General features: G+C 39.7%; 1 protein-coding gene across 1 annotated transcript in view; it reads left to right on the top strand.

The window, feature by feature from the left end:
* Positions 1-22,722, top strand: part of LOC114491008 (transmembrane 4 L6 family member 4) — a 31,776-nt gene extending 9,054 nt beyond the window's left edge. The window contains exons 3-5 of the mRNA XM_028505153.2: positions 10,671-10,807; positions 18,820-19,009; positions 22,073-22,722. Of these exons, the coding sequence (XP_028360954.1) occupies positions 10,671-10,807; positions 18,820-19,009; positions 22,073-22,090 (345 nt within the window). The 3' untranslated portion in view covers positions 22,091-22,722. The remainder of the gene's footprint in view (positions 1-10,670; positions 10,808-18,819; positions 19,010-22,072) is intronic.
* Positions 22,723-25,237: the final 2,515 nt, after the last annotated feature.

Genomic DNA, 25,237 nt, shown 5'->3' on the forward strand with positions numbered 1-25,237 from the left:
GGAATGAAACTATTTTTATTATCTAGAAAGTGAGATGTGCTCTAGATGGTTACTGAGATTTTCTTTTTAAAAAAATAATTATAAAAATATTTAACCATTTATTTAGTGGAAATTCTGGTTTTGGATCACTTTTAACTATTTTTAAGAAGTGAGAAACCCTTCCTCCCTAGAGACAGCCCACTCTATGATGAGAGACAGCCCACTCTATGATGGAAGTGTTTCAGAGCACTCAGAGCTCTCCTCTGAAAGGCCAGGAATAATGTTAGAAGACCCTGACCTGAGTGTAAGTTTCCGTGCTGCACTGGGACAACCTGACCATTCCTAGAGGTAGACCATCTGAGTCTAACTGATCAGCTGTTTCAAAGAAGCATGGAGGTGGCTCAGAGACAAAGAACTCCCTAGACAAGCTCTCTCAGAATAGGAATTACATTTCCTGAAGTGTTTTCTTGCAAGAACTCACACACAAAATGTTATAGGATCCATGAGACTGAGAAACTCTGCAAATCACTACATATACCCTAATACAAAGCAATAATTGATATAAAACCAATTCTTAGTTTCCCATAAAGAAGTTTCAAAATAAGCTCTTGACTAACATTAATATGTAAACTTTCAGTGACATATGCCTATTTTAAATTACATGCATTAAACGTAAAATAATTTTAATATATTCATTTTGAAATATGACTTTTACCCCCACTCATGTGTTTTTAATATATTTATGCTTATGTAATATTAACATATTTGCTTCTGTTAAAGACACTTGTGGAGCCATCAAAAGTTTTCCACTGCATCTCTCTTCCATTTTAGTTTGGGTGTGCACTTTTGTATCCATGTATGATGCTGTCAGTGGAAATCTTGTTCCTTCACAAATATTAATTCACATAAGACAAATGCCATATTCAAACATTCCTCTTTCAGGTATATATTAGTATTCCCTACAATCATAAATACTGTGTGTTCCTTTAGAATGCCCTAAAAGACTTGTTAGCTATAATAGCCAGTACTATGAATTATAAGGTCAACTTTCCTAATTAATAAATGTGTTAAGAAAATTTCAGTTACTTCTGTCATCTAGCATTAATTGGGTTGTATCTGACAAATGTCCTCCCCATGCTCTACTCAGTTTTCAAAATAGACATTTGAGGAAGTGACCGATTGCCTGATAGGTGAAATTAAGGCTCAAATCTAATACAGTTCCCTCAGGTCTGAGGGATAATCTGAAAGTTAATAATTTTCTTATATTTTTTCATAAGTAATGTGTTCCCTTTCTGAATTTTCACACATGTAAGTATATCACAAAAATTCTTAGACATACAATAGGAATAAACCCTATTTAACTTTATATAATTCAGCAATTTCAAAAATTATTCAAGAAAAGATCCTTTGGAAAAGAGACTGCTGTTCTAATATGATAAACTGAACAAAATTTTCATTCATTTATGACCTAGATTTTATTCACAAATGTTCTCAATGGTGAGAGTGGACTTAGGATATTCTAAACATAAAAATCAAGAAAAAAATCTAAATAATAAGTAATATAAAACCTTAGTCATTTAAAACATCCAATAGGTATTTGTCCAGTGTCTTTGATAAGCCAAGAAGAAGAAAAATTGAACAACGTCCTAACTAACTTCAAAGAATTCACTGCTCGGGGCTTTAAGGAGGTTATGCTTAGGATGGGGAAGACAGATATAAAAAGCTACACATTTGAGCCTTTCAGGCACTGTGCTATGATAGAAGTTTAGATAGTCAAGTACCCAAGATAAGAGGTATTAAGGAGGGATTGGTATATTCTATTTAAGAAGTCAGACAAGGCTTCATAAGGCACATGGGGCCATAGCTCAGTCTGGAAAGTTGCACCAAAAACACATTTATATATGATACAAAAACAAATATGAACAAAAGTGAAACTCCATTGTCACATAGATTTCAATTGTCCAGGCACAACCTGGTCCTCTCTTTCAAATCCTATTTCCCAAATATACATCGTGATTGTATAAAGATTGTTAGTAATACATGTAGGGGAAAGGGAAGTACCTGACGTTTAACTTAGGTTATCACATCTAATTTTCTCAACATACCTTTAGGTAAGCTTTATCATGCCCATTTTATAGATGGAAAAACTAAGATCCTGAGGAAACATACATTATGCAGAGTTATCACACAGAAAAAAAGTGACAATCCTGAGATTTGAGTCTGGATATTCTGACTTTAAAACTTTTGGGTTTTGCAAGCAGAAACCATCTAAAGATCCCTTTTAGCTCATACCAAGTAGCAGGACACAGGCAACAGGATAACTTGCCTTGAACAAGAACCCCTCCTAAGAGCCATCAACACACATGGTGGCCAGCTTCATGACCACAGCAAAGTACCACCCAACCAACCTTACAAGAGACACAACCAATGGGCAAAATGAGCAGGCACCAGAACCCAACCAAAGCAAATCTTGCTTTAGCCTCAGCACCTGCATATGGCTTTTTCCCTGTAGCCACAGTCAGTCCTCACAACATATCTTCCTGAGGCTCAATCCCTCCAAATGATATTCCAATAGCAATCAATGCTCAACTGCAATAAGAGGGCACACACAACCCACACAAGGGACAAACCTGAAGCACACAGCTCAGGTGAAAAGAAAGACACTGGACCTCATAGGACACTTAACTACATAAGGCCATTCTACCAGGAATGGCAAAAGTAGCATCTCTACCTAATACATAGGAACTAACACAAGAAGGCAGCCAAAGTGAGGAAAAACCAAAAATGTCTCAAATGAAAGAGCAGAACAAAATTCCAGAAAAGGAGCTAAACAAAATGGAGACAAGCAATCTACCAGATGGAGAATTTAAAACACTGGTTATAAGGATGTTCAACGATCTCAGCAAGAACTTCAACAAAGAGATAGGAAACCTAAAAATGGAGATAGAAAACATAAAATAGAACCAAAACTAAGGATGAGAATTACAGTGCAGTAAATACCTAAGCTAGCAACATAGTTATGTATTATCAAGTATTACATACCCTATATAACTGCATCTGTTATACTTTTATACCATTGGCAGTGTAGAATGTTTGTTGACACCAGCATCCCCACAAACACATGAGGAATGTGTTGCACTACAGGTTGTGAGGCTATAGCATCAATGGGTGACAGTAAATTTTCACTTCTATTACAATCCTATGGAATCATCATCATATATACAGGCCTGTTGTTGACCAAGACATCATTATACAGCACATGAATGCAAAATATTAGTAAACCAAACCCAGCACAATATTAAAACAGTAGTGCATCATTACCAAATGGAGTTTATTTCAGATATGTAAGGGTGATTCATTATTAAGAATTCTATTAATAAAATTTACCTTAAAGATCAATAATAAAAAAAAAGCCCTGGTTGGTGTGGCTCAGTGGATTGAGTAAACCAAAGGGTCGCTGGTTCAATTTCCAGTCAGGGCACATGCCTGGGTTGTGGGCCAGGTCCCTGGTGGGAGGCAGTCAAGAGGCAACCACACATTGATGTTTCTCTCCCTCTCTTTCTCTCTCCTTTCCCCTCTCTCTAAAAATAAGTAAACAAAATCTGTTTTAAAAAAGATTAATAAAAAAGAAAACATAAAAAAACAGTCAGAAATAATGAATAAAAATAATTGAAATAAAGAATACATTAGAAAAAAATCAACAAGTTAGATGAAGCATAAGATAAAATCTTCAGTGGAAAAATAAGCAGAAAACAGCAGCAAAAAGAGAAGAAATATAAAAATATGAGGATAGTTTAAGGGGCCTTTGGGACAACATGAAGCATACCAACATTAGTATCATACAGGTAACAGAAGGAAAAGGAAAAGAATAATAAATTGAAAACCTATTTGAAGAAATAATGACAAAAAAATTGCCTTAACCTGGAGAAAAAATAGACATGCAGTCCCGGGCAGTGCAAAGTCCCAAAAAAGATGAACTCAAAGAGGCCTATACCAAGACACATCATAATTAAAAAGCCAAAAGAGAATCTTAAAAGCAGCAAAAGAAAAGCAGTTAGTTAGCTACAAGGAAGCTGCATAAGAGAGTCAGTTGATTTCTCAATAGAAACTTTGCAGGCTAGAGGGATTGGCAGAAAATGTTTAAAGTGATTAGAAGCAAGGATCTACAACCAAGATTACTCTACCCAGCAAAGCTATCATTTAGAATCAAAGGACAGATAAAGAGCTTTGCAGATAAGAAAAAGCTAAAGGATTTCATCTCCACAATCCATATTACAAGGAATCTTAAAGGGACTACTTTTAAAAGGATAGAAGAAAGATTAAAAAATATGTATAATAAAATACCAATAACTAAATATTTATCAACAATTACTTTAAGTGCAAATGGAATAAATACTCCAATCAAATGACATAGGATGGCTAAATGGTTAGGAAGATAAGACCAACTCATACGCCACCAACAAGATATTCTCTCAGATCAAAAGACACACACAGACTGAAAGAAGAGGGATGGAAAAAATATTCATAAAAATGAAAACTAAAAAATGCTGGGGTAGCAATACCGGTACCAGACAAAACAGACTTTAAACAAAGGCTATAACAAAAGGCAAAGAAGGAGCCAGCAATTCCACTTCTGGATATTTATTCAAAGAAACTCAAAACACTAATTTAAAAAGATATATGCACCCCTATGTTTATTGTAGTGTTGTTTACAATAACTAAGATAAGGAAGCAACCTAAAAGTGTCCATCAATAGACAAATGAATAAGGAAAAAGTGATACTATATATACAATGGAATATTACATGGCCATAAATAGAATGAAATCTTACCATTTGTGACAGCATAGATGGTATTATGTTAATAGATGGTATTATGTTAAGTAAGGCAGCCAGAGAAAGACACACACCAGTGATTTCACTTATATGTGGAATTTAAAAAAACAAAATAAATGAGCAAACAAAACAGAAACAAACTCAGATACAGAGAACAAGCTGATGGTTGCCAGGTGGGAGAGTAGTTGAAGCCATGAGTGAAAAGGAGAAAGGGATTAAAAAGTACAAATTGGTAGTTACAAAATAGTCATGGGCTTGTAAGGTACAACATAGAGAATATAGTCATAATATTGTAATAACTATGTATGTTGTTAGATGGGTACAATATTTACTGGGGTGATCACTTAGTAATTATATAAATGATTAATCATTGTGTTGTATTTTCCTATTGCTATTTAGAATAGACATTACATCCATGGGCCTAATTTTTTTCTTTTTTTTTTAAATATACTATATGAATTTTGCCATTACAGTTGTCCCAATTTTCTCCTTTGCCCTGCTCCACCCAGCACCTCCCACTCCCTCAGACTATCCCCACATCATTGTTCATGTCCGTGGGTCATACGTATAAGGTCTTTAGCTATTCCATTTCCTATATTATATTTTACATACCAATGGGTGTTCTGTAACTACCTATTTGTACTTCTTAATCTACTCACCTCTGCACCCATTCCCTCACAGACCCCTCCCATCAGCAAACCATCAAAATGCTCTCTGTATCCATGATTCTGTCTCTGTTCTTCTTCTTTGCTTAGTTTCTATTTTTAGATTCAATGGTTGATAGATATGTATTTTGTTATTTTGTTGTTTGTAGCTTTGATCTTCTTTTTCTTAAGTAATCCCCTTTAACATTTCATATAATAATAGTTTTTTGATAATGAACTCCTTTAGTTTTTCTTGTCTGGGAAGCTCTTTATCAGCCCTTGGATTCTAAATGATAGCTTTGCTGGGTAGAGCAATCTTGGCTGTAGATTCCTGCTTTCCATGACTTTGAATATTTCTTGCCAGTCCCTTCTAGCCAACAAAGTTTCTATTGAGAAACAACCTGACTGTCTTACGGAGCTCCCTTGTAGCTAACTAACTGCTTTTCTCTTGCTGCTTTTAAGATTCTCTCTGTATCTTTAACTTTTGGCATTTTAATATTATATGTCTTTTTTTAAGTATATCTTATTGAGTATGCTATTATAATTGTTCCATTTTTTTTTTCCCTTTTATCCCCCTTCACCCTGCATCCAACTCCCACTGGTATTCCCCACCACCCCTTAGTTCATGCCCATAGGTTGTACATATAAGTTATTCGGCTTCTCCATTTCCCATACCATTCTTAATAGCCCCCTGTCTATTTTGTACCTACCAATTATGCTTCTTATTCCCTATACCTTTACCCCCTCCTCCCCCTCCCCCTCCCCAATGATAACCTTCTATGTGATCACCATTTCTATGATTCTGTTCCTGTTCTAGTTGTTTGCTTAGTTTGTTTTTGTTATTGTTTTTTAGGTCCAGTTGTTGATAGTTGTGATTTTGTTGTCATTTTACTGTTTATAGTTTTGATCATTCTTTTTCTTAGATAAGTCCCTTTAACATTTCATGTAATAAGGACTTGGTGATAACAAACTCCTTTAACTTGACCTTATCTGGGAAGAACTTTGTCTGCCCTTACATTCTAAATGATAGCTTTGCTGGATAGAGTGATCTAGGTTGTAGGCCTTTGCCTTTCATGACTTTGAATATGACTTCTTTCCAGTTGCTTCTTGCCTGTAAGGTTTCTTTTGAGAAATAAGCTGGTAGTCTTATGGGAACTCCTTTGTAAGTAACTCTCTCCTTTTCTGTTGCTGCTTTTAAGACTTTTTCTTTATTTTTAATCTTAGATAATGTAATTATTATGTGTCTTCACGTGTTACTCCTTTGGTCCAATGTCTTTGGGACTCTCTGGGCTTCCTGGACTTCCTGGAAGTCTATTTCCTTCACTATATTGAAGTGTTCCTTCACTATTTATTAAAATAAGTTTTCAATTTCTTGCTCTTCCTCTTCTCCTTCTGGCACCCCTATGACTTGGATGTTCCTAAGCCTCTCCTCATTTTTTTGAATGCTTGTTTCTTCATTCTGTTCTACATGAATGTTTATTTCTTCCTTCTGTTCCAAATCATTGATTTGAGTCCCAGTTTCCTTCCCTTCACAGTTGGTTCCCTGTATATTTTTCTTTATTTCACTTTGCATAGATTTCATATCTTTCTTTATTTTATAGCTGTACCCAATCATTAGGATGTGAGTATCCTAATTACCACTGTTTTGAACTTTGCATCTGATAGGTTGGCTATCTCCTCCTCACTTAGTTCTTTTCCTAGGGTTTTGATCTGTTCTTTCATTTGGGCCATATTTTTTGGTCATGGTGTACCTGTAACATTGTAAGGGGTGGAGCCTTAGGTATTTATCAGAGTGGGGCAACTCACTTTGCTTCATAGTGGCACTGTCTGTGGGGGAGGAGTCAGAGAGGGAATACTGCTGCTTGCTCAGCTCACAATCCATTTTCAATCCCTTCCCCCACTACCCACAAGTGAATGGTGTCCTTCCAGGTACTGCCTTGGTGCTGATTCTTGTGTGGGTGGGCTTTTATACATTCTAGGACCCCATTTGCCCCTCAAATGGACTTTCCTGAGAGACTGGCAGTTTCTTCTGCTACCACAACTCCCACAGGTTTTTACAGCCAGAGATTATGAGGCTTTATTTTTTCCTGTGCTGGAACCCTGGGCTGTGTGGCCTATCTTGCTCCCTAGTTGTTCCTCCTGGCTTATCCACATGTGAATGTGGGACCACCCAGTCCACAGCCAATGGGTTGCCTGCCCAATCCATCTCCTTGCCATGTGTCCTCTCCACCCCAGCTGCCTGTCTCTACCCCTCCTACCAATCTGGATGAATTTTTCTTCTTTAACTCCTTGGTTGTCAGACTTCCATACAGTTCTATTTTCTGGCAGTTCTGGTTGTTTTTTGTTTTTAATTTGTTGTTGTCCTTCTTCTGGTTGTGCAAGGAGGCAAAGGGTATTTACCTATGCCTTTATCTTAGCCAGAAGTCCCCCCAAATGACCTTTCTTTTCTCCAGTGAGGGAGAGAATTAGTCCTCACCAGGCCACAACCTCTCTGCAGTCATAGGAGGCCCAACTAATTATGAGGTGTCTTGAAGTGGTCCTCTTTGCATCCATCTTGTATGGGACTCTGTGCTTCCTACTTGCATGTCTATTAACTTCACCAAATTAGGGAAGTTTTCTTTCATTATTTTCTCAGATAGATTTTCAATTTCTTGTTCTTTCTCTTTTGACACACTTACGATGCAAATGTTGGACTACTTGAAGTTGTCCCAGAGGCTGCTTATACTATCCTCATTCTCTTTATTCTGTTTTCTTCTCATTGTTCTGATTGGTTGTTTGTTGTTCCTTATGTTCCAAATCATTGATTTGATTCTCAGCTTCATCTAATCTACTGTGGTTTCCCTTGTAATTGTTCTTTATTTCAATTAGTGTATCCTTAGTTTCTGACTAACTCTTTTTTATGCTGTTGAGGTACTCACTAAGTTCCTTGAGCATCCTTATAACCAGTGTTTTGAAGTCTGCATCTGACAGATTCCTTATCTCCATTTTGTTTATTTCTTTTTCTAGAGTTGTGATCTGTTCTTTCATTTAGGCCAAGTTTCTTTGCCTATTTATTTTGGCTGCCTCCCTGTGTTTGTTACTATGTATTAGGTAGAGCTGCTATGATTCCTTGTCTTGGTAGCATGACCTAATGTAGCACATATCCTGTAGGGTCCACTGGCACATCATCCCCTATCAGCCAAGCTGGATACTTGAGGTGCACCCTTTGGGTGGGCTGTGAGTACACCCTCCTCTTGTAGTTCACCTTGGTTGCTGTTGGCAGGTCAATGGAGGGATTTACTTAGGCCAGTCAGCTGCAAGGACTGTCTGTGACCACTAACCCCCACCCTCTGTGGAAGATCATCTGTGCAGGGCAGGGTGTTGGTACTACAACATGGTCTATAGCTGTTTGCTGGATGTGCAGAGCTGTGCAAATTCAGCTCCCACCTGTTTCTGCCCAGAGCTACCACATATGAGCTAAAAGCAATCTGGGATGGCTGCTACTTGCACTGGTTTTGGAGATTCTCAAGGAAAACCAAGCTGTAAATGTAGGCTGACTGCTGCTAGTGCCAGGTCTGGGGCCACTTAGCAAGAGGTGCAGGGACTGGGGGCTCACTGAAGCCAGCTGTTGCTTGTTTGGGAGGAATTAGGAACTTGTGAAGCCTGGGCCAAGACCAGCCATTCATTCATTCAGAAAAGCCACTGTTAACAGCTTGGGCAGGCCCTTTATTTGTGTGGGACAAAGCTTCCGGAGATCTCCAGGGCTGGGCAAACAGTGTTAGCCAGGTTGATGGAGTCTCAGATATGATGCCTGCCTACCTGCTGGCTCTGTGGCTCTCAGGAGGAGGGGCTCACTCAGAAAAAGGATAATGGCGTCTTCCCACCATTCTGTCTGGGAGAAATCTGTCCCCTAGCTCTCTCTGTGATGTCAGACACTTCAGTTCCTCCCTGTATGCCACTGGTGACTTTCATGTTGCTACCCCAGTGCTGGAACTCAGAGGGAGTGAGTCTAGTAAGTCCGTTGTGAGTTCTTTAAGGGGCACTGCCTAGGACTCCAGAAGTTCTTTCACCGATTCAACCCCTGCTGGTTTTGCAGCTAGAAGTTATGAGGACTTATCTTCCTGGCACTGCAGCCCTGGACTGAGGGGCCTGGGTTGGGTCTAGGACTCCTCACTCCTGAGATATCCCTTCTGAATTTTTATCCATCCACACATGGGTATGGTACCAGCCTGTTCTGCATCTCCTTTCCTCTTACTGGCCTGATGGGTATAGTTTCTTTAATTCCATAGTTGTTAGACTTCCATTCAACTCAATTTCTGATGCTTCTCAGTGATGGTTGTTTTATAGTTTAGTTATAATTTTGATGTGGTTGTGTGATGAGCTGAGCCATGTTTACCTGTGCCACCATCTTAACTGGAAGTTCAGGATGAGTTTCCTTGAGCGTAATTTTTTTTCATCTGTAAGAGACAGCTTGCTTGGATAGGCTCCAGGATTTTATTTTTCTGCTTTATTATTTAATTTTATAATTTAAAAAAGCTGTTAGTACAATCTTTTTTTACTAAGTAATCTCTGTCATATAAAAACATTTAAAAGAACTGAAATTGTTGGGCTTGTTCAACCCAACAAAGAGAAAACTTTCAGAGGGCAGAAGAAGTAGACAGATATAAAATATAAACTACCCTTATTTAAGATATAAAGTGTCCAAATATTTTAAAGGCTCTTATCACATGGATGAGAGGTTGAACTCAATCTTTTTGACCTCAAGGAATGTTAACAACAACCAATGAGAGGAGAATTTCTAGACTCCTGCTCTTTCTCATAAACATAACTTGCTTGCTATATAAGACAACAGAGCAACTTAGACTCAATCAGACGATAGAACAGAAAACTTCTATGATTACTTTCAATTGTAAAATTCTTTGATTCTATAATAGACTAGTCTATATTACCTGTAAAGGGGATTCTATACTTAACAAGATTGAAAACCTTGGATCAGAGGCATCAAATCGTAAGTAGCGCTTCAGTCATCAATCAATAAATGAAAAAGATATGGGCATGAGATAAAGAAGGGACATGAGATACCAAATTTCATTCTAGGAGATTCCAGAGTTCCCATTTCCTGTAAACACTGCCTTCTGCCTGCAATGGCCATGCCCAAAAAACAGGCGGGTTATGTGTGTTGAGACCAACATATGGACCACCTTAAGAACCTGACTGTTTCTCTCCTCTTTCAGATGTTCACCTCCACAATATTTGCTGTGATTGGATTCTTGGGTGCTGGGTACTCATTTATCATCTCAGCTGTCTCCATCAACAAGGGTCCTAAATGTCGCCTGGACAATGCCGCGTGGGACTATCCCTTCCACAATGGGTAAAGTATACGCTGTAATGCCCACTTGCCATTACAAGGGGCACAGTCAGATAAATGGCCTAAGGAGAGAGACTACACATATACTGTCATTTTAATTTACAAGTCTCAAGCATGTTGCTGTTTCAGGCAGAGCTGGAGTTGTGGACTAGAGTTAAGTTGCACAAGACCTCACCCCTAATCTCACCTCTAACTGCTGTTCTGACAGAGACCAGGAGCAATAATGAAAGAGGGCACCTCAGCTGGCCTGAGGGAAGGAGATTTGTGGTGTCCTCAATAACAACCAGAACTTATTAGCAGACACATGAGACAACTAATAATATTGATAGAGTATTGGGTTCCACTGCAAATCTTATAATAGAAAAGAAGAATGTCTGCTCACTAACAGGGCTTGAAACCTTTCAATGCTTTGCTATAGTCTATAGCAAAGCATTTTTTAAGGTGCAAATTTACAGCAAATGGTATCAGAAACATTAGAGATTCTCCATGAGATTTTATGTTAATAGAACTCATTAAAATCCCTTCATATTTTCAAGGTATTTTGTAGTTTATAAATAACTTTCTTGTTTTCTTTTTTTTAAAATTTTATAATTTAATATCCATAACAACCCCAAAAGGTAATTTACTTCCTGCCAAGACAGGCGTAATAAATTTGACTTGCTCCCAGTCGGCCCACTAGTTGGGGGCAGAGGCAGGATGTACAGGCTCAGTCTTTCGTGTCACACATTTTCTGCCTCTCCACTGCACTGTCCAATGCAGTCACCAGTAGCCTTATTTACATTAAATTGATTTCAGTGAAGTAAAATCTAAAAATCCTCAATCACATTAGTCATCTTCCTAGCCCTCAGTGGCCACACAGGGCCGGTAGTGACTGTCCTGCAGATCACAGACAAAGGACAGCTCCGTGGACGCACACAGTCTGTCGGATGCTGCTGGGTAGCCTCTAACCTCTGCGAGGGCGGGGCCTTCCTGCTCTGTTCACCGCAGCAGCCCCTCTGCCCAGCATGGTTGCTGACAGATGTGGGGGGTCAGGAAAGGCGGTGGTCCTCCTGCACGTGGAAGATGAGGTCTTTGCTAGAAAAGCTATTGGATATCAATTTATTAACTGGAATCCATATTATTAACTTATAGTGAGAGGCTAAAGAACCTGAGGGCGGGATTCTGGCAGGGGATATGGTAGTAGTGGTTCTGTTATGATCTGAGGATTTGATGGGTTCACAAGTTTCACATGAAATATCATCCCCATCCTTCTCTATAGTTAATCAGGAATACAAGTCCTCCACTATCTTCATAACACAGTCAGGGCTACCTAAATTTATTACAAAGAGCCCCCTCATCTCACAGAGAACTGCTGGGGCCCCACTGCCATGTGAAGCCTTGTACTTTCATTTAACTTTAGGATAAGGTACCGGTGATAGGCATCAATGCAGCATTAAATATAATTTTTTATTTATCTGTTACATGAATAATATCATCCTTGGTCAACTTAAAATCAATTAGAGTAAATCTGTGTCCAAAACGAAGGAGAGAAAAAGGAAACACAACAGATGCTGAGCCACACACAAGGCAGCACGACATTCTCCTGTCTCTGACACAGGGCCACGTGTCCCCGGCACGCCCGCACCTGCCAGTGATGTGATGGAACCGATGGCCTAGCTCATGAGAGTGACACCTGATCTGTGGGCCAGTACAGGAAATGCCAGCTTGGGGGAAGGGCAGGAAACCAGCTTTCAAAGTACTTTGTGTTTGTCTTTCTGGCAAAGCAAGTTTTCAGTCTCATCACAACTATGTATTGCACATTATTCTGTGATAGACACTACTATATGTGTTATTTTATCTACTCCCCATGGCGACCAGCTCATCCATTAATAGGTATTGGATTAGAGACTTTTAATAATTTTTTTAAATGAAGTAAATTTTTCAGGCAAGCAAGAACTTTTCAGAATTCTCTACCATCTCTGTTCACTGTATGGCTTTGTTAAGGCTCTGAGGGATGGATGTTCAAATACCTAAACATCCACACAGTGACTTCAAATTATCATATGATCAAAAATTGCTATGTAGGGTTGTATTACCAAACTATATATACTATATTTTCCAGGTGATTTATAGGGTAAGAGTGGTTCTGACTATTCATGGTCTTCGTGCCCTGACTTTAGAATTTAATCTCACATAAGGTGCAAGTCCACTGTCTGCTCAAGGAGAGAGACATGGCCCAAGTGGTAAAGGAAGGCTTTCAGGAGGGCGGGTCCAGGCAGATTGCTTCTCACTGCGTCCTTTGCCACCTGAAATACTTTCTCAGTGTTCCGCTGTCTTCTGTGTCCTGTGGTCTATCTTCTGAGACAAGAGCTCACATTCCTTTTTGACTGAATCTCCCACTGCCAGCTCCAAACCTTTGCATTTCAGTTAGCAAAGTGCTTTCACCTACAAGGTTTTATTCAATACTCTCAAAAAAGCTTGTGAGATTTTAACTGTCCTTCAGAGGAGACAGCTGAGGCCTAGAGAGTTGACAAGTAATTCACCCAAAAGAACACCAGTTCATAATGACTGGAGCTTGAATCAAAGTTTTCTGACTCCAAGTCACAATGCTTTATCTTTTTAAAAAATTTATTTATTTATTTACTTATTTATTTTTAAAGAGAGGGGAAGGAAGAACAGAGGGAGAGAAACATGGATGTGCAAGAGAAACATATATTGGTTGCCTCTTGCACGTGCCCCAATCGGAGACCAAACCCGCAACCTAGGCATGTGCCCTGATAGGAAATCAAACCAGTGACTTTTTGCTTTGTAGGATGACTGGTCCTGAACCAGTCAAGGCACAGTGTGTTATCTTGACCACAATTCACACTGATTGGCACTATCTGCTTTTTGTATAGCTCCCACCTAGCAAAGCTCCAGTCTGTTTTACTCGACCATGGAATTTTCTTATCCATCAGATCCCAGTGTATGAGCATTGCAGCAGTCGGAACCATAGCTGCAATCCTAACACGCATGCACAGCTGCTTCAGAAGTAGAAAAGAGTAGTTACTGTACAAGCCCAAATAAAAGGACTCAAAACAGTTGCCACTCTTTCCTCATCACCAAATAGCAGCAATGGCAGCTGCTTCTCCCTCCTCTTCCTCCTTCTCCTCCTGTTAATGATTAAGGGCTAAGTATTTTACATGAATTATCTAATTGATCTTCCTAATAAATATGAATCTGAGAAGAATTCTTATCCCTGAAGTAGAAAAATAAAGTTCAAGAGGCTAATTTGCTGAGGGCTCCCTAACTAGTAATTACTAGAAGGAGAATTAATAAACAAACAAAATAAAAACACTTGGCAATACCCTACTTTGGTCTGAAGTTTGTCCCAACATACAAAGGAAGACAGACATACTCCCCACCTCCGCGAGCACCAGGTGACAACACAGGCCAGAGCTTCACAATGCGGAAAGGGATGAAATGAAGGGGTGCAAGAAACACTTCCTCAAGGCAGTGACATGGGCTGGTTTCAGAAGATGAGAAGTGTGCCCTCTAGGAGGGAACGGGCATGCATTTCAGAGAGAAGAACAAGCCCTGAAGCAACAGAAAAGGCCTGACATGCTCAGAGAATGCCTGGAATTTCAGGGTGAATGTGAAGGAGCGGAAGAAAAGGAGGCACCACTTGAAGGGGGTGAATGAGAGGCAGCCTGGACCATCAGGACACCAGGGAACAGCAGAGGACTTCAGGCAGGACACACCACTTGGGAGTTTCAGGATGATCATGCTGATAGCAACATGGAGAATGAACAGAAGGACTCTGTAACTGGACGTTGGACCAATAATCCAGATAAGATCATGAGCATCTGCAAGGCAGTGGAACTGGGGCTCAGATTTCAGAGACTCTGAGATGGAATCATCAGGATTTGGTGTGAGGGGGAAGTGATCAAGGTGCACTCAGATTTCCAGCTTGGGACCCAGGAACCATGGCTCTTAAGTAAGGCAGGATTTCACACTGTATTTCTCAGAAGTGTATATTGGTGATCATGTTAAAGGAGCAAAGACAGTTAACATTTCCTGTCATGAGAACAATACTAAAAAGGCATCCTAAAGAAGAAAAAGAAACTGAGATACTTTGAAATATGCTCTCTGGGCTTCCTTTGAAGTAAGATCTCCTCCCATCCAAGGTCTTCCTTTCTAAGACAATTGGCTACCTTTACCTTGACCTTGAGCTGCTGAAAAGGAAGCAGCTTGCACAGGGCATGGGGACAGCTGTGGGAGGGAAAACTGGAGGAAAGGCCAAGGAAATTTAGCAGTGGGTGGAGGACAAGGGACATAGCCAAGCACAGCACTCCCTAGTCAGACTGCAGCCCTCCTTGGTCCCTGAGGAAGTGGTGAGGAGAGCATTCTCCCACCAAATCACGGAACTGAATTCAATTACATGATCATCCTGGACTTTCAGGTAATGCTATTTGCATTTGCACTTCAAAGATTACTTATGAGCAAGACACCTCATAAGCTGCTCATGAACACATGCCCTAGAGCCAAAAGACACACCCTCATCAGAAAGGTGAGATGGGACTACATCACCTGTTCCCAGCTTGCATGAAGCAGGGAAAACATACAGATGTTAAGAACTGCCTTTGCCCTAGGCCTGACTAGACTTAGGCTCCCGTCATACCTCAGCACATACCAACGATGTGACTTTGGGCCATGAATTTATGTCTCAGCTCTTTCTCCATAAAGAGGGGTAACAGAAAGGTCTACTTCACAGCTTCAGGCGAGAATGAAATAATATGACGTACGTAAAGCACTCAGCACAAGGACTGCCATGTAGTGCTTGCTACACTTTCAGCATCACTATCCATTTTTTATGAATACAACTCATTGCTACAAATGGAATTTCTTATTATGCATTAGAGATTTCTAAAATGTTATGCTCCTATAATGATTTGTGATTTATTTGAATATTGTCAAGCACTCACATGAAGACCCAAAGAGAATAATCTCTTTATCATGGCATAAGTAAAACTTGATTGGCACACTATTATACATGTACTTATGTGTTTTATCGATAGATCACACTTCCAATATGCTAATGAGGTATAATTCGTTGGAAGGACTTGTGAAATAGTTAGGAGCGTTGGCTTTCCAATCAGACAGACCTAAGGCCGAACCCAGGAACTTCCATTTCCAGCCTCAACTTCTTAATCTCCACGTGGTGTATGTTCATTCACTCAGTACCTATTTCCTGGAGGTGATTCCCTGCCAGGCATGTCCAAGGGGGGCAGCACCTCCTGGTCAGGCTGGAGAAGGTGATATAAAGCGGCTGCCCCAGAGCCCAGAACAGGGGCAGGCTGAGGTCCCTGAAAACTGCTGTTAGTTACTGACACTACCTGTGCTGGAACTGGGGACAGAGACAGGGGACATGCCCCTGCCCAAATGGCCAGATGGTGACACAGAGTGCTGAGAAGCACAGAAGGGGCACTGAAGGCAGCGCAGGGCAGGAGGAGCATCAGGAGCTGTGCTGGAGCAGGAGGTGGCACCTGGAGAAGCCAGGCAGAGGGGCCAGGCTGAGCAGTCAGGCTCCCCTGATCCTTCCTTCAGCTGCAGGAAGTGAGTTGAGTGAAATGCATGGCACTCCCTTCCAATGTTGACAGGATCACGGCAGCTCGGGTGGAAATGCCCTGCACAAGAACGGGATGCTTTAAAACTCTGACTCAGTCAGCTGGCTGTAAAGTGCCCCAGCTCCCCTTGCTTCACAGAATGAGGAAACAGGATTAGTCCCCAGGTCCATGAAATACGAGAGCTCTTCTCACCTGGGCTTGGAGGTTGGGCACAGCAGTCATTGCTGGGATGTCAGAGAGGCTCAGCATCTGGGAGTTAGGGGAGAGAAGAAGGACCTAGAACTGCCATCCGTGGTGGCTTGCGAGGGGTGAGGCAACAGCAGGAGTGGGACTGAGGATTCCTGCAGGCTCTAAACTCAATCTATGCTTCCAAATTCCCCCGCCCCAGCATTTTACCAATCTCACCACCAGGGGGTGCTGTCATCCCAGCACTGCACACTTTTCAAAAGAGGGAAAGAACTAAGCACTGCCAATCCCTTCATTTCAGGGTCTTTTCCTTTACCAAGCGTGTCTGGAAAATATTGTCTCTCTATGCAACTCCTTATCATCATCAAATCTAAAAACTGTATAGGAAAGTATTGCAAAAATGTGTACAGTTTTACAAGTTTAAAAATTGTAAGAAAAAATGCAGAACAGAGAGACAAGTTTTAAAAATACTATTGAAAAGAGTTCTTGCACAGCAATTCATAAGGGGTATCATCTCAGTGAATTCTCACCATTGAGAGGTTCTTTTCAACCTTTTCCATAGATGAAGAAACCAATACCGCCTGGGGAAAGGGGTGGGGAGGGTGAGTAACTTGCATGAGGAATTCACAGCTCGTGAGAGGAGTGCTTGCACTCAAACCCATGCCCATTGGAATCCAAAATACCAGGTTCTGTCCTTTAGATCAGACAGCTCAGATAAGTGACATTATAACAAGACCAGCATTTACTGAGCACTTACTCTATGCTAGGCACTGTCGTAAGCACTTTCTAGTGTGAACTCATTTAATCCTCACAGTAACTCTCTGATTTCATAGAGGATGTCATTCCCATTTTACAGGTCAGTCACACAGCTAGTGCGCAGCTAGAACCTGTGCTCTTGTGGAAAGGTGAATCAATGCTATAAACAGTCTTTTATTTTTAAATCAGGAACAAATGCTCATTTCTTTGTTCCTTTGATTCTGTTAAGTGCCAGGGCATCCTCCATCACTGTAAAGATTTTTCAAATGTTAACACAGAGCATATTTAAATAAGTGTGTACTGATTACTAAAGAGTTTTTCAGAAACAGAGTTGTGAAAAAGATCTGAAAACAATAGGCGGGTGTTGCTGTAGTAGCCACCTGCAGACAGATGTTCCCATTGAGGCCTTGAGAGGATAGAGGGGAATAAGGAAACAGGTGTGACCAATTTGTGTCTCTAGAATGTGAGAAGCAATAATAATGAGCCAAAAGACTGACCCACTCCCTGTGCTTTTTGTTGAAGACGGCATAGTGCACATTTCTCCTTCATAGCATGATGCCCTTTATATGCAGGGGACTCCTAATACACAGAATTCATAAGTATATTGCAGTGCTCCTATTTCAAAGTTTTTGTAAAATATATATTAAGGCAGCAGATCATTTAGTGCTTTTTATTAATTAAATATTTTTGTATGTGGCATTCCCACATGTAAACAAAATATAATTGAGTCAAATTAAAAATTTAGCTATAATTAGATCTTTAAAAAAAATCAAGCTCTTCCTTTTAACTGTATGACACAATTGTACTTTACATGGCTTCAGATGACCAGTAGATGTGACAGAATTTTGTCAAAAGTCCAAGTGGTCCCAAATGATAATAGGTGGGATGAAGCTCAGTAACATTTATGTCTTCATTTTCCCAGCTCCCTATTAAGTATTGAATTTACCCATTCTCTTGATCAGCTCACAAGAATCACTCTGTAACACGTAGCTATGAGACCTAGGGGCAGGACACTTAACTTCTCTGTGCCTCCATGTCTTTATTTGTGAAACAGAAGAGATACATAAGGTTTCTTCCTTCTTCTTTTTACTGAAGAGAGAGAGACTTGTTGTTCCACTTATTTATGCATTCATTGGGTGATTCTTCTATGTGCCCTGACTGGGGATCAAACCCACAACCTTGACATATCGGGACAACAGTCTCATCAACTGAGCTACCCAGCCAGGGCCAAGAACCATAAGGTTTCTATAAGACATAAAATAGTGAATATGTGTAAAATGTTTGGAACAGGGTCTAACACATAGTATATAGTCTATAAAAATATTAGGTATTGTTTTTTAAAAAGTGTTGTTATGGGATTTTTTTTTCTTATTGAGCTTATGTTTTTGGATGGAAAGTATTACCAAAAAATTTATTATAGTAACTTTGTAGTCTAGGGTATTGCCTATGTTTTATAGATGTCTCCTTTCCACCCCATGCTCCTGACAGGGATTACCTCACTGACAAATCCTTATGGAACAAGTGCCTGGAGCCTGAGAATGTGATTCCCTGGAATTTGACCCTCTTCTCCATCCTGCTGGTCATAGCAGTGATCCAGATGATTCTCTGCGTCATCCAGGTGGTCAACGGCCTCCTGGGGACCCTGTGTGGAGACTGCCAGTGTTGTGGCTGCTGTGGGGTAAGCTGAGGTCTTGGTCCTTACTTTTCAGGATGGGCGAGACGAGGCTGGCCTGCAGTGCTAGTGGGATGACATGGTGCAGAAGTGGCAGCTACAGAAAACCAGAGCCAGGCTGAAGAGTCCAGGCAGCCCCCTTCTGCCAATACAGGGAAACAGTGACATGGTGTTCCTGGAGCCCAGAAATTCTCTCTGTGCACATTAACAAATCCAGGTTGAAGTTGAGCAAAATTTTTAGTCTCTCACCCAGTTGACCATAGTCCTGGAGGCACAGGACTGCACATACATACAGAAATTTACAAAATGTTACGTGAAAATCCCCAAGGAGTGAGCATTTGTCATATGCACATATTGCCAACAGTAACATATAATTGTCTGGCCAGAAATGTTCTCATCATTTCCTGACTAGAGCTACACAGTGGGTTAAAGTTATCGATATATGAAACACACTTCAGGGTATTTTTTTTCTCCAACCAAAGTATTAAATGATAGTTGTTTGTGGGTAAGAAGACTCATTTTTCTTTCTTTCCACTTTATATTATTCAAACAAGGTTTAACAATTATATATTTTAAAATATAAAAAGTATCCCTAGCCAAGTAGCTCAGTTGGTTAAAGCATTGTCCTGGTATGTCAAGGTTGCAGTTTTGATCTCCACTCAGGGCACATACACGAATCAACCAATGAATGCTTAAGTAAGTGTAACAATGAATCAGTATTTCTCTCCCCTTCTTCTTCCTCTCCCTCCTTCTCCCCTCCTCCTCCTCCTTCTTCTTCTTCTTCTTCTCCTTCTTCCTCTTCTTCTTCTTCTCCTCCTCCTCCTCTCTATTTCTCAAAAAATAGTAAATAAAAATAAAATTAAATATAAAAAATATAAACAAAAAGTTCAAAAATCTACCATAAAAATGCATGTCTTCCAAATAAATTTTACTGAGTATTGGCTTTATTGCTATACATTTTCAATTCTGTTGCACTGTATTTAAATTTTTTGGTCAATAAACACAATTGGAGAGAAAAGAAAACTACCAATTATTCATCAAATTATTTTTAGGATTCAGTAAGAATATTGAGCATTTGAAGCTTGTGATTCCTCTTAAATGAATTCTTGCTTTCTAAATCAGCCAATTCATTTCAAACACTGATGTTATTTCTTTGTTTTTCTTTCACAGAAGACAATTACACTTTTTAGTTAGGTAGCAAATTTTCATTGCAAGGTTTATTGGAAATAAAACTGCTCTTTGAATATAAAACAGTTTACTAAATCTGAGGATTATCTATAAATTTAAAAACATACCTGTAAATGTTAGTACATTGATTCTTTTCAGTGAGTGTCATATATTCAGATACCATATTTGAACTATTTTAATGAATAAATCGTTTGATAGTCAAAAGACAGTGAATGGTGAATGAACCCTGCTGGAATTCTCTTCCTTCTTTCCTTCCTTCCTTCCTTGTAGGAGATCATTCTGCATGTCATGGGCCCAGCTCCCACTCAGAGATGCACAGGACCCACGCCCATGGATAGGTTCTCCCATAGTGAATGAGGCCTGAAATGTACCTAGGCTGCTTTGAGTCTTGCTTTTTGCTAAAACTCCCTCACCCTGAATTGAGGACAGTTACTGCAAAGTAACTTCCTAAAATCCATGCTAAACCTTCCAAGGATAAATGTAACCAGTTCAACCACTTTTGCCTTTTCATTTGCCAATATCCCATATCCCTCTTCTGTGATGTGATTAGCGGCATTGGCTCCTTTGTTTTCTGTAAAAGGTAACCTAAAGCAAAACTGTGCATACTAAATGAGGACCATCATGTAATGTGCCCAGAGATAGAAAGAAAGGCCTGTCATGGTCGAGGCCACGGCTTTTGCTCCCTTTCAGAGAAAAGCCATGCTGTCCATTTTCCTCCACTAGACTCGGTAGTCTGTGTGAATGTCTCATTTCATCCATAATGACCTGGACACTGTGGGCTGGTGTCTGCACCCCTCCCTCCCTCCCTTCCTTCCTTCCTTCCTTCCTTCCTTCCCTTTTTATTTGGAAAACTTCAAATCTGTGTAAAATTTAAAAGAACAGTACAATGAACACCTGTAAGTTTTCACCTAGATATATAAGTTGTTCATATCTGCTCACCCTCTCTTTTTTAACCATTGGAAAATAATTTGCAGATATCCAGAAACTTCACTACTACATATTTCAGTGCATATTAGACCTGCATTTTTTAAAACTCAGTCTGGTGAGAATTCCTTTTTTGTTGCCAGCTTGCCTCTTATAAAGCGGGTCAGCATTCCTCTCCCAAGAGGACACTGTGGAAAGATGTGGGCTCTCAACAGTTTTTTAATAGCTGAGTTACCCTAGCAAGCTTCCTAACTTCTCTGAGTCATAGTTACCCCAACCACTTTTGCCCAACTTCTGTACAGAGTGAGTAGATCAGCATTCATTCATTCAGACAGAAAAACATTTATGGAGAAGTTCCTCAGCATGACACAATCCTTGAATGAGGTATAGACAAAAAGTGTTCTTTAAATTCAAACTATGACCTGGGATGAATGTCAGCTGTGCAGTCTTGGCCAAGTCAGTTGCCCTCGCCTGTTTCTTTGTAAAATGTTATTGTTAAACCAACTTTCTAAGGGTTGCTGACTGAGTGTCTAACATGGGGTGATTAACATACATTCATTTGAACAGTTAGAAGGCTCAGTACTTTGTACTGATTGTTATTTACTAAGAGCATGAAAAACAGTGAGGCAGCATAACTTCCAGAAAAGAACACAATCTCTGGGTTAAACCTCCATGGGTTCAAATCCTGGCTCCTCTGCTTTTCTGAGGCTTTGGAGACATCACTTGAGTTCTCTGTGCCTCTTACAGAAATTATTTTTAATAATAAATGATGCATAATAAATTGAAGCTTAAATTCCTGTAACCAAAATGCAGTTAAGATACAGATTAAAGCTCCAAAAAAAAGTCAGAATAAATAGTATAGAAAACATTCCAGAAGTGACAAGTAAAGGAAGGGAGGAGGGAAGGAAAAAGTAAAAAAAAAAAAGTCACAATTAATTAATTTTTTCTACTTTCTAGGGAGATGGACCAGTTTAAACCACTCCGATGACCTTCTCTAACTCGATGGCATATGGAAAGACACCTTAAACTTAACTTTTTCTCCTTGGAGTTGTCAGTTTCTGTGTCCAAACTGTCAAAGCCTAGGAAGAGCACAGTTATTCCTTCTCCTTTCCAACTAGCTTAGCTCCACTTGGAGTTTTATGTTAGTTTCAAAAAAAGAAAACAGGTTGTCCACTTAAGTTAGATTTGTAAATCTTTTAAATTAGCTTCCTTTTAGTATTGAAGAGCAGGTAAAAAGCTTGTTTTTCACAATTTTTTCTTTAAGAATGAAAAATGGATGTCACATGTACTACCACACTGCTTTTTATATAAACAGGTGTTTATGTCTCTGGAAGTTTTCTATAATTCAGAGGAAGGAAGAATATGAAAAGTCAGAAACTGAGACCAGTTTTTGTTGTCAAAATTTATGGGAAAAAATGACTAGTGTGTCATAAATATTTTTTATTTTTTTCTAACATGTTTGAATTGATTATGACTACCCTTTGAGTAAGGATTTCCTTATGTATATTAAATTAAAATCATGATTCAGTGGTAATATAATAAAGGTGGTGTGTGTTTTGTGAAAGAGGGGCAGAAGGAATGAATAAAACCCACCTTTTACCTCTCTACAAATGATGCCTTTCATCAAACATAAAACAATGTTGTTATGGTTGATTTTGGTAATAACTTGTCAGCCTATGGCTCTGGATTAATGTAATAGGTATAATTCTGCGTGTTATATTATGACATTAACTTTGGTTGTATGAGTTGGGCACTAATAGGGAGTTAAATCCATAGTGTTTACATTCAAACCCCAGCTGCACCACATACCAGCTAGGGACCCTGGGAAGTTACTCTCTCAGTCTCCATTTCCCCATCTGTAAAGAGTATTAATAGGAAATCAGCCTTCCGGGAAATGTTGAAGTCCCCCAAGGGTGAAACAAAGAGGCCTGTGGGGTTGGTCACATGACTCAAGTACAATAAGGAGAGCCCCAGAGGCAGTTCCAAGCCAGTGAATCTCACCTCTGCACCTGCTGAGCTGATGGACCACACCATGTAAGTTAGACACACTGACAGCTAGGTGTCTAATGGTCATTAATAAGGCAATTCCCAATCTCCACCAAGTGCTGGCCCCTGGGGGACTGCCGCTGAAGGTGAGGAGTTGCGTGTCTTTTGATTTTGCCCTTACTACCATGAGAACTCTGAGATCGCAGATCAAATCTGGCACTTAACAGGAAAAAGGAAGAAAAGCAGTCATGCCACTGGTTCTCAAACATGGCTGATCATCAGAATCACCCGGGAAATGGTCTAAAACTGAGTCCTGAGCCCCAGCATAGACCTAATGCATCTGAAAATTGAGGCATGAGGCATGAAGCCTATCTTTTGTCCATTACTTAGCTTTTAAAGCTCACCAGAGAATGCTAAAAATCAGCCACTTTGAGCAACCATTGATAGACCACAGACTGGCAGGCACCAAGAATGAAAAGGAGTCAGAGAGCATTGGGAACTCACACTGTAATGATTAATATGAACACAATGTAGTGTATGCCAAATCCTAAAGGGAAGCACAGGTAATTATGTGCCCAGAGGTTCAGAGGCGTCAATTAGGACTGATCCACCGACCGAAGTTCTTTGACGAATAAATAAGAATGTGGGTAGGAGGCATCAATTCCTTATTTAGGAGTTTTCATTGATTCAGATATTATTTTTTTCCTTTTAAATTATATTTTCTTGACCATGCTGTTATAGTTGTCACAATTTTCCCCCATTACCTCCCCCAATGAGCAACCTCCACTCCCTCAGGCAATCCTCACATCATTGTTCATGTCCGTGGGTCATTCATATAAGTTCTTTGGCTACTCCATTTCCTACACTGTACTTTACATTCCCATGGCTGTTCTGTGAATACTTATTTCTTATACTTCTTGTACTTCTCAATTCTTTCACCTCTTCACCCATTTCCTCAAAACCCCATCCCATCTAGCAACCATCAAAATGCTCTCCAAAGATTCTGTCTCTGCCTGATTTCTTAGTTTATTTTTTAGATTTAATTGTTGATGATTATGTATTTATTGCCATTTTATTTTTCATAGTTTTGATCTTCTTTTTCTTAAATAAGTCCCCTTAGTATTTCATATAATAATGATTTGGGATGATGAACTTCTTTAGGTTTTTTGTTTGTTTGTTTGTTTCTTTGTTTGTTTTGGTCTGGGTAGCTCTTTATCAGTCCTTCAATTCTAAGAGATAGCTTTGCTGGGTAGAACAATCTTGGCTGTAGGTCCCTGCTTCTCATGACTTGGACTATTTCTTGCCAATTCCTTCTATTCGGCAAAGTTTCTTTAGAGAAATTAGCTGACAATCTCATGGGAACTGCCCTGCATGTAACTAACTACATTTTTCTTGCTGCTTTTAAGATTCTCTCTTTATCATTTGACATTTTAATTGTGATGTGTCGTGGAGTGGGCCTGTTTGCATCCATCTTGTTTGGGACTCTCTGTGCTTCCTGGACTTGCATGCCTGCTTCCTTCATCAAATTAGGGAAAGTTTCTTCCATAATTTTTTCAGTTAGATTTCCAATTTCTTGCTCTTTCTTTTATGGAACCCTTATGATGCGAATTTTGGAATGTTTGAAGTTGTCCCAGAGGCTCCTTGGTTTTGGGGGGGGGGTCTTTTTTCTCCTTGTTGTTCTGATTGGTTGTTTAATCTTCCTTGTGTTCCATATTATATCATTGACTTGATTCTCAGCTTCATCCATTCTACTGTTGATTCCCTATAAAATGTTCTTTATTTCCACTGGTATATCCTTCATTTCTGCCTGGATCTTTTTTATGTTGTTGAGGTATTCACTGAGTTCCTTGAGAATCCTTGCAACCAGTGTTTTGAATTGTGCATCTGATAAATTAGTTATCTCCATTTTGTTTAATTCTTTTTCTAGAGTTTTGATCTTTCTTCCATTTAGGCCATGTTTCTTTTTATGCTCATTTTGGCAGCCTCCCTGTGCTGTTTCTATGTATTAGGTAGAGCTTCTATGACTCCCTAGCTAGGTTGTGTGGCCTAATATAGTAGGTATCCAGTAGGGTCCAGTGGCACAACCTTCCCTATAAACTGATCTGGGCACTCAAGGCGTGTCCTCCATGTGGGGTG

Source organism: Phyllostomus discolor, chromosome 2 (assembly GCF_004126475.2).
Source record: "Phyllostomus discolor isolate MPI-MPIP mPhyDis1 chromosome 2, mPhyDis1.pri.v3, whole genome shotgun sequence".
Taxonomy (NCBI): Eukaryota; Metazoa; Chordata; class Mammalia; order Chiroptera; family Phyllostomidae; genus Phyllostomus; species Phyllostomus discolor.